The sequence below is a fragment of the Aquarana catesbeiana genome, linkage group LG11 (genome assembly GCF_042186555.1).
Source record: "Aquarana catesbeiana isolate 2022-GZ linkage group LG11, ASM4218655v1, whole genome shotgun sequence".
Classification (NCBI taxonomy): Eukaryota; Metazoa; Chordata; class Amphibia; order Anura; family Ranidae; genus Aquarana; species Aquarana catesbeiana.
Window position 1 is genome coordinate 281,313,782 of NC_133334.1, and position 15,904 is coordinate 281,329,685.

Genomic DNA, 15,904 nt, shown 5'->3' on the forward strand with positions numbered 1-15,904 from the left:
AACAGGTGGCTTTTTTTTTTTTTTTTGCATTGTCTCCGCATTCCGCGTCGTCCCGATCGCCCCAATAATACTGGGGGGGGGGGGGGGCTGGGAGCCAGGAAGTGACCTTGAACAGAGGCGAGCGTGTAACGGGCACAGCTGCAGGCTCTGCTACCCCCTTCCCATCACCCCCCCCCCTACTGTGAGTCCCCCTCCCACCCCATGGAGTGGAGTAAAGTTACACTTCACAACACTTGTGCTGTCAGTCACACACAGGCGGAGAGCAGCTCAGGCAGTCCCACAGACAGAGGATATCCTCAGAGCCGGGTGGGATGGAGGGTCCGATGCTGCTGGCCACGTGCGTCTTCGTGCCCCTTTGGTGCCAGGTAAGTGCGCCCGCTGGCAGCTTCTCACTGATTGCACTTTGTTCTTCTTCTACTTGTCTCAGGTTTGTGTGGATTTATTAGGAAGACTTTACTACACGCTACAATGTAACTTTCATCACTTTCATCTTACTTCTTCTGCGACTCCAAAGTCCAGCGAGTTTGGAGTGCAACTTTGGGTGGATGTGACTTCTTGTCCTGTAAAGTTGGACCCATTGTTGCATGTAAAGCATTCAGGTACGACTTTCGTGCAACTTTTTGAACATTGAAGTCTATGACCCTCGAGTTGCATAAAAGTCAGACCAAAGTAGTGCATGAATTACAGTGCCTTGAAAAAGTATTCACACCCCTTGAAATTTCCCACATTTTGTCATGTTATAACCAAAAATGTAAATGTATTTTATTGGGATTTTATGTGATAGACCCACACAAAGTGTCACATAATTGTGAAGTGGAAGGAAAATGATAAATTATACAAATAAATATGTGAAAAGTGTGGGGGGGGGGGGCATTTGTATTCAGCCCCCTTTACTCTGATACCCCTAACTAAAATCTAGTGGAACCAATTGCCTTCAGAAGTCACCTAATTAGTAAATAGAGTTCACCTGTGTGTCATTTTATCTCAGTATAAATACGGCTGTTTTGTGAAGCCCTCAGAGGTTTGTTAGAGAACCTTAGTGAACAAACAGCATCATGAAGGCCAAGGAACACACCAGACAGGTCAGGGATAAAGTTGTGGAGAAGTATAAAGCAGGGTTAGGTTATAAAAAAATCTCCCAATCTTTGAACATCTCACAGAGCTCTGTTCAATCCATCATCGGAAAATGGAAAGAGTATGGCACAACTGCAAACCTACCAAGACATGGCCGTCCACCTAAACTGACCGGCCGGGCAAGGAGAGCATTCATCAGAGAAGAGCCAAGAGGTCCATGGTAAATCTGGAGGAGCTGCAGAGATCCACAGCTCAGGTGGGAGAATCTGTCCACAGGACAACTATTAGTCGTGTTCTCCACAAATCTGCCCTTTATGGAAGAGTGACAAGAAGAAAGACATTGGTGAAAGAAAGTCATAAGAAGTCCTGTTTGTAGTTTGTGAGAAGCCATGTGGAGGACACAGCAAACATGTGGAAGAAGGTGATCTGGTCACATGAGACCAAAATTCAACTTTATGGCCTAAAAGTAAAACGCTATGTGTGGGGGAAAACTAACACTGCACATCACCCTGAACACACCATCCCCACCGTGAAACATGGTGGTGGCAGCATCATGTGGTGGGGATGCTTTTCTTCAGCAGGGACAGGGAAGCTGGTCAGAGTTGATGAGAAGATGGATGGAGACAAATACAGGACAATCTTAGAAGAAAACCTGTTAGAGTCTACAAAAGACTTGAGACCGGGGAGGAGGTTCACCTTCCAGCAGGACAACGACCCGAAACATCCAGCCAGAGCTACAATGGAATGGTTTAGATCAAAGCATATTCATGTGTTAGAATGGCCCAGTCACAGTCCAGACCTAAATCACATTGAGAATCTGTGACAAGACTTGAAAATTGCTGTTCACAGACGCTCTCCATCCAATCTGACAGAGCTTGAGATATTTTACAAAGAAGAATGGGCAGAAATGTCCTCTCTAGATGTGCAAAGCTGGTAGAGACATCCCCAAAAAGACTTGTAGAGAAAGGGGGTTCTACAAAGTATTGACTCCGGGGGGGCGCCATACAAATGTCCCCCCCCCCCCCCACACTTTTCACATATTTATTTGTATAATTTATCATTTTCCTTCCACTTCACAATTATGTGACACTTTGTGTTGGTCTATCACATAAAATCCCAATAAAATACATTTATGTTTTTGGTTGTAACATGACAAAATGTGGAGAATGTCAAGGGGTATGAATACTTTGTCAAGGCACTGTAGCTGCAACTTTAAGTCGATTGGAAAACATGGGGTAAGACTTGTCATGTGACTTTGATGTCCAAAGTCACATGACAAGTCTCACACATGTAAATGGGGTGTTAATGATCGGAGAGACCCGGCTAATGTAATGATTGGTAACCGGCAATATGTACATTTCTTGTTTGGGGTTTTCTTACACTTTAAGCTCTGGGCTGATGGAATGTAATGGCCGGTCATTGTACAGTCAGGAATTGTTCCCTATGTAATAGAAAATAACCGACAATCAAACATGAGATTCCTGTGAGCTGGAAAATCCCTTCAACTTTTGGTTGTCATTGGTTACCGCACATCAAAAAAAAAAAAAAGAACAGCTTGACAGATGCTGAATTCTGGAGGCTAAAAATAATATTCTTGTGGCATTCCTGGTGAGCATTTGCCGGGAGACGGATCTGTGTGGGAATATTCTGGTCCTGTATGAATATATGATATCTCCCTGGAATGAGTGGAGGGGCGCTCACTGACTGCAGAATTATTGGTATATATATACAGTATCTGACAAAAGTAAGTACACCCCTCAGTGACATTTGTGTAAATCTTTTCTTCTATCTTTTCATGTGACAACACTGAAGAAATGACACTTGTCTACAATGTAAAGTAGTGAGTGTACAGCTTGTATAACAGTGTAAATTTGCTGTCCCCTCAAAATAACTCAACACACAGCCATTAATGTCTAAACCGCTGGCAACAAAAGTCAGTACACCCCTAAGTGAAAATCTCCAAATTGGGCCCAATTAGCCATTTTCCCTCCCCGGTGTCATGTGACTCGTCAGTGTTACAAGGTCTCAGGTGTGAATGGGGAGCAGGTGTGTTCAATTTGGTGTTATCGCTCTCACTCTCTCATACTGGTCACTGGAAGTTCAACATGGCACCTCATGGCAAAGAACTCTCTGAGGATCTGAAAAAAAAAGAACTGTTGCTCTACATAAAGATGGCCTAGGCTATAAGAAGATTGCCCAGACCCTGAAACTGAGCTGCAGCATGGTGGCCAAGACCATACAGCGGTATAACAGGACAGGTTCCCCTCAGAACAGGCCTCACCATGGTCCACCAAAGAAGTTGAGGTCACGTGCTCAGCGTCATATCCAGAGGTTGTCTTTGGGAAATAGACGTATGAGTGCTGCCAGTATTGCTGCAGAGGTTGTAGGGGGGGGGGGTCAGCCTGTCAGTGCTCAGACCATACGCCGCACACTGCATCAAATTGGTCTGCATGACTGTCATCCCAGAAGGAAGCCTCTTCTAAAGATGATGTACAGATGATGTACAAGAAAGTCCACAAACAGTTTTCTGAAGACAAGCAGACTAAGGACATGGATTACTGGAACCATGTCCTGTGGTCTGATGAGACCAAGATAAACGTATTTGGTTCAGATGGTGACAAGCGTGTGTGGGGGCAACCAGGTGAGGAGGACAAAGACAAATGTGTCTTGTCTACAGTCAAGCATGGTGGTGGGAGTGTCATGGTCTGGGGGTACATGAGTGCTGCCGGCACTGGGGGGCTACAGATCATTGAGGGAACCATGAATGCCAACATGTACTGTGACCTACTGAAGCAGAGCATGATCCCCTCCCTTCAGAGACTGGACCGCAGGGCAGTATTCCAACATGATAACCACCCCAAACACACCTCCAAGACCACCACTGCCTTGCTAAAGAAGCTGAGGGTAAAGGTGATGGACTGGCCAAGCATGTCTCCAGACCTAAACCCTATTGATCATCTGTGGGACATCCTCAAACGGAAGGTGGAGAAGCGCAAGGTCTCTAACATCCACCAGCTCTGTGATGTCATCATGGAGGAGGGGAAGAGGACTCCAGTGACAACCTGTGAAGCTCTGGTGACCTCCATGTCCAAGAGGGTTAAGGCAGTGCTGGAAAATAATGGAGGCCACACAAAATATTGACACTTTGGGCCCAATTTGGAGATTTTCACTTAGGGGTGTACTGACTTTTGTTGCCAGCGGTTTAGACATTAATGGCTGTGTGTTGAGTTATTTTGAGGGGACAGCAAATTTACACTGTTATACAAGCTGTACACTCACTACTTTACATTGTAGACAAGTGTCATTTCTTCAGTGTTGTCACATGAAAAGAGAGAAGAAAAGATTTACACAAATGTCACTGAGGGGTGTACTTACTTTTGTGAGATACTGTATATACATATACACAGTATATACAATGACAGCGTCAGTTTCCTTCTCAAACCGAATTGATCAAAGAACGAAGAATTGGTCACATCTATAGATGTTGGGAACATGCAAAGTCACGCGCTTTCCCCCGACACGCACAGAAACCTGCGGCCTTTTTAGCAGATGCTCAGGGGTGTCATTTATTCCTAACAGCTACCCCCATGCATTGGCAAACACCTGCATTTGTGCCCATGCCAAACCACATGGTGCTGCCTGATCAGGGGTCAGGAACTTCTTTCCCCGCATTTCTCGCAGGTAAGGCAGCACATTGAAAGGTGCCATGCGGAATAAAACGCATCTAAACGAGTGCCGCACCATACTGGTATGAGCCACGCCTAAGTCCCAGATTCCCAAACCTGTGACCTGGGGGCCGTATGTAGCCCTTTGACATATTGTGTGTGGCCCTCGGGGGCCCCTACAGACGCTGATCTGTGTTTCCCTTTTACCTTGTTATAGTAGTAATATCCAGCAGCCTCATATAGTTTGCACCTCATACTAGCACATTATAACAGACTTAGCTGTCACCAGTGCAGTACGCTGTCATATATTGGTGAGGTGGTGATCAGGGACACTGACAGGTGACAGTATGTAAAATAAAAAAAATAAAAAATTTTTATACTTTTTTTTTTATTTTCTTCAGGATTTGATCATTATTTTTTTTCTCTTTTTTACACACTATGAGTTTTTATAACTGAGCATTTTACAGATATAAGCAACCATTTTTACCGAATGAAAACTACTCATTCAGTGTTTACTATTGTGATCAGCTGTGATTGGCCCTGTCTGTACCATGTGATGACTGTGACCAATCACAAAGCTCATCACAACAGTACACAATGAAAGGCATTAACCACAGCCATTAATTGTGTTTAACTGTCATGTGATATGCTGTGATTGGCCACAGCGGTCCCATGATACCAGCGGCGGGCTGGTACAGTGATCTGTCATCGGCCGCGTCCTGCGGACACAGCGGGTGACAGATTGGGGCAGAGCAGTGCCTGTGGGATGTGGGCGTCCTCCCAGAACAACAGTGCATTCGCCAACGTCCATCATTTTAGAATTGGCTGGGTGGGAAGGGGTTTAAGCAAGCTGCTAGCAGGCTTCAGCACTTCAAGAAGTGCTGAAGCCTGCTAGCAGCTTGTTTAAAGTGACAATCAGCACTCCAATTAGGATCTGTGTTCAACATTTACAAACTGAATGGTGTTTTAAAAGCTTTAACATAGCTTGCTAAAAGCTCTGCAAACGCTTTCTGAAAGCTTTCTGTTCACCAGTGGCGTAGCATGGGGGGGGTGCGAGGGGGGCCACTGGCCCCGGGCACAAAATTTAGAGGGGCAATGTCACGAGTGTGGACAGTCTAGCACAGGGATAAAAGCCCCTTGTTAAACTTATGACGCCGGAGAGTCCACGTTGTTCAGCAACAGCGGCCGCTCTTGGGGTGCGGGCAGGCGGCTGGGGGATCCGTCTCACGATGGTGATCAGCGAGGGGCCAAGCCGAGGACAGATAGGCTGGCCACCTGAGAGCCCGGGACTTGGGAGAATAGTTCCACCGCGGCCACCTCCTCCTTGACCTAGCCCCCTGACCCCCCCCTACCCCCCCCCAAGAGATGAGAAACAATGGGCGCAGCTTCTCCCGTGCCTCCAGAGCATGGATTGCTCCAACTTCCTCTCAGCCCCCCCCCCCCCCCCCCTTAGCTCCACCGTCTCTCTGATCCCAATGTCTCTCTCTGCCTCTCTCGCAGTGAATCCAAATCACCAGTGTTGCAAAAACACACAATTGTGCAAACATATAAATAAACAAACTAATTTCATATAACAAACAATACAAAGCATCCAAAAAACATGGCTATGGATGAACTTAGTACTGATTATTATATAAAATGAGTTTATTTATTTATATATTTACACAATCATATAAAGTTCATCCATAGCCATGTTTTTTTGGATACTTTTTATTGATTGTTATATGAAACTAGTTTGTTTATTTATATATTTGCACAATTGTGTGTTCTTGCAGCGCCGGTGACTTGGATTCACTACCCAGTAGGACTATATTAGAAACATTGTATTTGATGAATTGTTATATGAAATCTTCTGTACTTTATTTCCTTTATTTGCACAATGAGGTTGGGGTTTCTTGCAGCGCCGGTGATTAAGACTCACTACCCAGTAGGGTTATTTTATAATATTTCAGGTAATGGGAGCTACATATGTCATATTCACACTATAATACTTGTTGCAGCACTGTGCAGTTGGGATCAATACCCGGTGGGGTTTTGTATTTAACCTTTTTGAATTTTTTTCTATATATATTTTGGTTTACATATATATATATATATATATATATATATATATATATATATATATATATATATAGATAAAAAAATATATATATATACATATATATATAAACCAAAATATATATAGAAAAAAATTCAAAAAGGTTAAATACAAAACCCCACTGGGTATTGATCCCAACTGCACAGTGCTGCAACAAGTATTATAGTGTGAATATGACATATGTAGCTCCCATTACCTGAAATATTATAAAATCCCCCCTCCTAATGCCTATGATGGCTAACCTGTGTAGAAATATGTAAACACCTATTTTCAGGATGTCCAGTCATGTGATCCCCTGTGTGAGCCAGTGGTGTATGCAGGGGGGAGGAGGGAGCGCCAACAACAGATGGGGCATAGGAACCTATAGGTCAGGGATATGCAATTAGCAGACCTCCAGCTGTTGCAGAACTACAAGTCCCATGAGGCAGAGCAAGACTCTGACAGCCACAAGCATGACACCCAGAGGCAGAGGCATGATGGGACTTGTAGTTTTGCAACAGCTGGAGGTCCGCTAATTGCATATCCCTGCTATAGGTGATGTCACCACTCCAGGCTTTACTAGTCATTGTCAAGCATGCTCTCCTCTCCCCTGCAGCCACCACTGTCTCACACAGGGGATCATGTGACCAGACTGATGCTAGCTGAAAATAGGTAAGTCCGCGGGTCGTGGGGGGGGTTGCAAATGACTTGCCTGGCGCTGACGACCCACGCTACGCCACTGCTGTTCACACTGGGCTCTTATACTGCACAAGCTGAATCCTGTGTGAAGCAGACCTTAGATGTGCAAAAAAATGTGAGCGCCCATTAACACGCCAAATGCATTAAGATGCGTTAATGGTATGTTTTTTGGTGCTTTTTTGATGCATCAAAGGATGCTTGCAAGACGCCCCTTCTAGGTTGGCCTTTTATTGTATGGATTTTTGTATTATCATCAGTAACGCTTTGTAAACGCATCTCAAACGTGCCGTATCTCAAACGCTATAGCGCCATTTGTGACGCATTTACAATGTGTTTATATTGATATCGATGGAAGCATTTGGGAGGTGGTGAAGCCGGGCACAAACGGCACATGTTGGGTCAATTTTGATGCGATGTGACGCTAAGGCAACCATGTGACTGACGCTGGGTGCTGCAATCCACCCCTTTCACACCGGGGGCATTTTTCAGGCGCTAAATGTCTAAAAATAGCGCCTGTAAAGCACCTGAAAATGCCTCCCCTGCAGCCCCAGTGTGAGAGCCCCGGGTGCTTCCAAACTTGGGCGCCGCGCTGGCGGGGTGTTAGAAAAAGTCCTGCAAAAAGCATCTTTGGGGCAGTGGAGGAGCGCTGTATACACCCCTCCTCCACCGCTCCTCCACTGCTCCTGCTCATTGAAATGAATGGGTACCACTGCGACAGCGGCGCTTTTATGGCGCATTTAACCCTTTCTTCAGCTGCTAGCGGGGCGCTTTTACCCCCCACTAGCAGCCGAAGAAAGGGTTAAATGCGCCCTGAATAGCGCCTCTAAAACGACGGTAAAGCGCCACTAAAACTAGTGCGCTTTACCGCTAACGCGGCCCGTGGCCCAGTGTGAAAGGGGTCTTAATGTGTTTGTGGAGCTTCAAAAATACTCACGAAACGCCCGCTTTGGAAGCCGTGTAAACTTAGCTTTAACCATCTGATGTCCGGAAGATTTACCCTCCCCCCCCCCTCATTCATGACCAGGCCATTTTTTGCGATACTACACCTGACAATTGCACGGTTGTGCGATGTTGTACCCAAATAAAATCGATTCCTTTTTTCCTCACAAATAAAGCTTCCTTTTGGTGATATTTGATCACCTCTGCGTTTTTTTTTTTTTTTTTTTTACAATATAAACAAAAAAAGACTGATAATTTTGAGGGGAAAAAAAACAATATTTTTTACTCTGTGCTATAAAACATACCCAAAAAATAAAAATAAAAAATCTAATTTCTACATAAATTTATTCCAAAATGTATTCTTCTACATGTTTTTGTTTAAAAAAATCCCAATAAATGTATATTGATTGGTTTGTGCAAAAGTTATCTTTTGGGATTTTATGTGATAGACCAACACAAAGTGTCACATAATTGTGAAGTGAAAGGAAAATGATAAATGATACAAATAAATATATAAGAAGTGTGGGGGGAGGGGCATTTGTATGGCGCCCCCCGGAGTCAATACTTTGTAGAACCCCCTTTCGCTACAAGTCTTTTTGGGGATGTCTCTACCAGCTTTGCACATCTAGAGAGGACATTTCTGCCCATTCTTCTTTGTAAAATATCTCAAGCTCTGTCAGATTGGATGGAGAGCATCTGTGAGCAGCAATTTTCAAGTCTTGCCACAGATTCTCAATGTGATTTAGGTCTGGACTGTGACTGGGCCATTCTAACACATGAATATGCTTTGATCTAAACCATTCCATTGTAGCTCTGGCTGGATGTTTCGGGTCGTTGTCCTGCTGGAAGGTGAACCTCCGCCCCGGTCTCAAGTCTTTTGTAGACTCTAACAGGTTTTCTTCTAAGATTGTCCTGTATTTGTCTCCATCCATCTTCCCATCAACTCTGACCAGCTTCCCTGTCCCTGCTGAAGAAACGCATCCCCACCACATGATGCTGCCACCACCATGTTTCACGGTGGGGATGGTGTGTTCAGGGTGATGTGCAGTGTTAGTTTTCCCCCACACATAGCGTTTTACTTTTAGGCCATAAAGTTGAATTTTGGTCTCCTCTGACCAGATCACCTTCTTCCACATGTTTGCTGTGTCCTCCACATGGCTTCTCACAAACTACAAACAGGACTTCTTATGACTTTCTTTCACCAATGTCTTTCTTCTTGTCACTCTTCCATAAAGGGCAGATTTGTGGAGAACACGACTAATAGTTGTCCTGTGGACAGATTCTCCCACCTGAGCTGTGGATCTCTGCAGCTCCTCCAGAGTTACCATGGACCTCTTGGCTCTTCTCTGATAAATGCTCTCCTTGCCCGGCCGGTCAGTTTAGGTGGACGGCCATGTCTTGGTAGGTTTGCAGTTGTGCCATACTCTTTCCATTTTCCGATGATGGATTGAACAGAGCTCCGTGAGATGTTCAAAGCTTGGGAGATTTTTTTATAACCTAACCCTGCTTTATACTTCTCCACAACTTTATCCCTGACCTGTCTGGTGTGTTCCTTGGCCTTCATGATGCTGTTTGTTCACTAAGGTTCTCTAACAAACCTCTGAGGGCTTCACAGAACAGCTGTATTTATACTGAGATTAAATGACACACAGGTGGACTCTATTGGCTTCTGAAGGCAATTGGTTCCACTAGATTTTAGTTAGCGGTATCAGAGTAAAGGGGGCTGAATACAAATGCCCCCCCCCCCCCCACACTTTTCACATATTTATTTGTATCATTTATCATTTTCCTTCCACTTCACAATTATGTGACACTTTGTGTTGGTCTCTCACATAAAATCCCAATAAAATACATTTACGTGTTTTGGTTGTAACATGACAAAATGTGGGAAATGTATTTATTTTTTTTTTCAGATACTTATTAAGTGCCATCAATGTACGCAGTGCTTTACGTATACATTGTACATTCACATCATTTCAAGGGGTATGAATACTTTTTCAAGGCACTGTATATACTGTATCTATCTATATGGATATACAAAGTAATCAGTCACTGGCAGCTACAAGACTGTGCGGTTCTAATTGGCCTTTAAAGTGACAGTACCGGCATAAATAACATCCCTGTGACGGCTTTTGGCCCTCCTGGTGGTAACAATTTGATTAATGGGAATCTTTACGATAATTCTGCAGTATCTGGTGGTGGTTTGTGAACTGAAACAGATGTGTCCCGGCTTTTATCTGTCGGAGCAGATGAATGATACCGCCGTATTATGACCTCATCAACCGCGCCGAACAAACAAACAAAAAACGCACATCATCCTCTTTGATTGTGTTCTCTCCCACTACGGAGGAAACCAGGCAGGTGAAACGGCATCACGGGAAAGGAGCTCCATCATTTTATTATCATGATTATTACAAAGTATTATCCACATTTTTCCAAGATAAAGTCAGTATACAGTTCAGAGTCCGGCCATAAAAAGAATGATTAGGCGGTGTAGAGATTGTTTTGCTCTGCACTGCCCCCTACAGCTGAATCTAGGTATGTCCGGTTGTGCTTTAGCAGACCTCATTGTAACTGACCCGCCTACACGAGATTCTGATCGCCCAATGGGATGTCGGCATAGCTATTCAGAGCTGCTGTATGCTGTTTGACCACTTGAGCTCCAGAAGATTTTACCCCCCTTCATGACCAGAGCATTTTTTTGCTATTCAGCACAGCGCTACTTTAATTGGCAATTGCGTGTTCATGCAACAGTGAACAAAAACCAAAATTTATGTCATTTGTTTCACACAAATAAAGTTTTCTTTTGTTGGTATTTGATCACCCCTAGGTTTATTTTTTATTTTTTTGTGATAAAAACGAATAAAGACCGAAAATTTGGACAAAAAAACAATATTGGGGGGAATTGTGCCCCATCGTTGGTGTCAGTGGGAGGAATAGTGTCCCATCATTGGTGTCAGTGGGAGGAATAGTGTCCCATCATTGGTGTCAGTGGGAGGAATAGTGTCCCATCATTGGTGTCAGTGGGAGGAATAGTGCCCCATCATTGGTATCAGTGGGAGGAATAGTGTCCCATCATTGGTATCAGTGGGAGGAATAGTGTCCCATCATTGGTGTCAGTGGGAGGAATAGTGTCCCATCATTGGTGTCAGTGGGAGGAATAGTGTCCCATCGTTGGCGTCAGTGGGAGGAATAGTGCCCCATCATTGGTGTCAGTGGAAGGAATAGTGTCCCATCATTGGTGTCAGTGGGAGGAATAGTGTCCCGTCATTGGTGTCAGTGGGAGGAATAGTGTCCCGTCATTGGTGTCAGTGGGAGGAATAGTGTCCCATCATTGGTGTCAGTGGGAGGAATAGTGTCCCATCATTGGTGTCAGTGGAAGGAATAGTGTCCCATCATTGGTGTCAGTGGGAGGAATAGTGTCCCATCATTGGTGTCAGTGGAAGGAATAGTGTCCCATCATTGGTGTCAGTGGAAGGAATAGTGTCCCATCATTGGTGTCAGTGGGAGGAATAGTGCCCCCTCATTGGTGTCAGTGGGAGGAATAGTGTCCCATCATTGGTGTCAGTGGGAGGAATAGTGCCCCATCGTTTTTGTCTCTAATGCCGTGTACACACAACCGGACTTTTCGTCGGACTGAACCCCGAAGGACTTTCCAATGGAGTTCTGATGGAGTTCCAATGAAATGGACTTGCCTACACACAATCACACCAAAGTCCGATCGTTTCGAATGTGATGACGTACGACCGGACTAGAATAAGGAAGTTCATAGCCAGTAGCCAATAGCTGCCCTAGCGTCCTTTTTTGTCCGTCGGACTAGCATACAGAGGAACGGATTTTTCGATCGGACTCGAGTCCGACGGAAAGATTTGAAACATGTTCTATTTCTAAAGTCCGACAGATTTTTCGACAGAAAAGGTCCGATGAAGCCCACGCACGATCGAATTGTCCGACGGATTCGTTCCGTCGGACCAGTTCAGTCGAAAAGTCCGGTCGTATGTGCGCGGCATTAGAGGAAATGTGCCCAATCATTGGGGTCATTGAGCCCCATTGTCGGTGTCATCGGGAGGAATTGTGTCCCTTCATTGGTGTCAGTGAGGGAAATTATACCCCATTGTGGCCACCGGGTGTCAGTTTGGAGAGCACTGGTCTTGACTTATGATTTTGACCAGCATCTGTTGGAGTTGTAACAACAGCCTCCACATTGCCTTAGAACCTTGGTCAGGGGCCCACCCTGCTGATTGGCTGGTCAGGGGCCCACCCTGCTGATTGGCTGGTCAGGGGCCCACCCTACTGATTGGCTGGTCAGGGGTCCACCCTACTGATTGGCTCCCCCCATCTCTCCCACCTCCCGTCTTCGACCCCTGACTCCCCTTCTTCCTTTTCTTTTCCTTTCTCTATATTCTCTTACGACTATTATTGGATAAAGCTTATTGAATATGCTTCATATGTGCTTCATATTGTCCTATGTGCTTCAAGCATCCGGCTTTTTGTTACCATGTCAACTCTGTTTCCACAACTTACTATACTAGTAATGTCTCGCTGTACATTGCAGTCAACTGCTTTATCTTACCACGCATATGATAAAGGTACACACCATCAAACTCGTTTATTTTAGGACCTCTGTACTTATTTTTCAAAACTCAATAAAAATGTATTGAATAGAAAAGTATCTCTTATTATGGTTACGCTCTGCGCCCATAAGGCCATGCTTCATCAGTTTGAGGTACTCTTGCCCAATGGGATCAGTTGGGTGAGGACCCACTTCCAAGCTCCAATTTCCAGATGGCCATCTCCAATCCAGTGTAGAAGCCTACCTGATATCAGACCGGTCCACTAACATTGAAATGATATCTCATCATCTTTGCCGGAAGATGGCCCCATGACAAGAACATCATTCCCACCACTGCAGAGCATCAATGCAACCATAACAGATAGACAGCAGATGTGACCGTATTAGAAGAGTCTTAGTAGGCATTATACCAGAGTCTCCATTTCATACCTGATCACATTCCATTCCACGTTCATTTTCATTTTAGTACCTCTTTACTTACTTTTCTATTGAATACGTTTTTATTGAGTTTTGAAAAATAAGTACAGAGGCACTAAAATGAAAATGAATGTGGAATGGAATGTGATCAGGTATGAAATGGAGACTCTGGTATAATCCCTCCTAAGACTCCTCTAATACGGTCACATCTGCTGTCTATCTGTTATGGTTGCACTGACGCTCTGCAGTGGTGGGAACGATGTTCTTGTCATGGGGCCATCTTCCGGCAAACATGATGAGATATCATTTCAATGTTAGTGGACCGGTCTGATATCAGGTAGGCTTCTACACTGGATTGCAGATGGCCATCTGGAAATTGGAGCTTGGAAGTGGGTCCTCACCCAACTGATCCCATTGGGCAAGCGTACCTCAAACTGATGAAGCATGGCCTTATGGGTGCAGAGCATAACCATAATAAGAGATACTTTTCTATTCAATACATTTTTATTGAGTTTTGAAAAGTATCTCTTATTATGGTTACGTTCTGCGCCCATAAGGCCATGCTTCGTCAGTTTGAGGTACGCTTGCCCAATGGGATCAGTTCGGTGAGGACCCACTTCCAAGCTCCAATTTCCAGATGGCCATCTCCAATCCATTGTAGCGGCCTACCTGATATCAGACCGGTCACTAACATATCTCATTATCTGAAGATGGCCCCATGACAAGAACATCGTTCCCACCACTGCAGAGCATCAATGCAACCATAACAGATAGACAGCAGATGTGACCGTATTAGAAGAGTCTTAGGAGGCATTATACCAGAGTCTCCATTTCATACCTGATCACATTCCATACCGTTCGTATACATTCGTCCTGACCGATCACTGTGAATACAATACGTGACCCTGGCAAACCTGTCATTGTCTACATCTGCCAGTGTTCTCAGTGTGTGCCTTATCACCGAACAGCGTGAGAACATCCTGTCCATAGAGAAGGGCTTCAAGGCTCTGCGTCCTCTGTGCCCGAGGCCAGAACGACCCCACCGCTTCTTCAAAAGGAATGTATGAGAGCTTTGTATTCTTCATTTCCTATTTATCTTTGTTTAGGACTATAAAATATTTTTTTTAAATGAAATATTCCTTTTTTAATAATCAGGTATTAAATTCTTATTATATACACACTATATTGCCAAAAGTATTGGGACGCCTGCCTTTACACACACCTGAACTTTAATGACATCCCAGTCTTAGTCTGTAGGGTTCAATATTGAGTTGGCTCCGCCCTTTGCAGCTATAACAGCTTCACCTCTTCTGGGAAGGCCGTCCACAAGGTTTAGGAGTGTGTCTATGGGAATGTTTGACCATTCTTCCAGAAGAGCATTTGTGAGGTCAGGCACTGATGTTGGATGAGAAGGCCTGACTCACAGTCTCCGCTCTAATTCATCCCAAAGATGTTCTGTCAGGTTGAGGTCAGGACGCTGTCCAGTCAAGTCAACTTCCTCCACCCCAAACTCGCTCATCCATGTCTTTATGGACCCTGCTTTGTGCACTGGTGGGCAGTCATGTTGGAACAGGAAGGGGCCGTCCCCAAACTCTTCCCACAAAGTTGGGAGCATGAAATTGTCCAAAATGTCTTGGTATGCTGACGTCTTAAGAGTTCCCTTCACTGGAACTAAGGGGCCAAACCCACCCCCTGAAAAACAACCCCCCCCATAATCCCCCCCCCACACCATAATCCCCCCTTCCCCCACACCATAATCCCCCCTTCCCCCCACACCATAATCCCCCTCCCCCCCACACCATAATCCCCCCTTCCCCCACACCATAATCCTCCCTCCCCCCCACACCATAATCCCCCTCCCCCCCATACCATAATCCCCCCTTCCCCCCACACCATAATCCCCCCCCACACCATAATCCCCCCCCACACCATAATCCCCCCTCTCCCCCACACCATAATCCCCCCCCACACCATAATCCCCCTTCCCCCCACACCATAATCCCCCCCCACACCATAATCCCCCCTTCCCCCCACACCATAATCCTCCCTCCCCCCCACACCATAATCCCCCTCCCCCATACCATAATCCCCTCTCCCCCACACCATAATCCCCCCCACACCATAATCCCCCTCCCCCCACACCATAATCCCCCCTCTCCCCCACACCATAATCCCCCCTTCCCCCCCCACACCATAATCCTCCCTCCCCCCCCACGCCATAATCCCCCCCCACCATAATCCCCCCCCACCCCCACCATAATCCACCAACATTTTTTGGACAGCCTTCTTTTATCCGATTTTGGTCTGGGGTTCCTTTCTGTATTTTTATATTTTTAAATCGATAACATCAATCATGTGCTTTTCCTGTTGGGTAGAGGAAGCCTTCTTCTTCTTCTGTAAGGGTTTCTTGGAAGATTTTAAAGACTGGAGAGGACTTGCGCAGTAACAACTGATGAAAAG

At 45.2% G+C, this 15,904-nt stretch overlaps 1 protein-coding gene across 1 annotated transcript in view; it reads left to right on the forward strand.

Annotated features, from left to right (window-relative positions):
• The first annotated feature begins 232 nt into the window (after positions 1-232).
• CDH15 (cadherin 15) overlaps positions 233-15,904 on the forward strand; it is an 87,348-nt gene continuing 71,676 nt past the window's right edge. Inside the window, exon 1 of the mRNA XM_073605943.1 lies at positions 233-365. Coding sequence (XP_073462044.1) covers positions 312-365 — 54 coding nt within the window. The 5' untranslated portion in view covers positions 233-311. The remainder of the gene's footprint in view (positions 366-15,904) is intronic.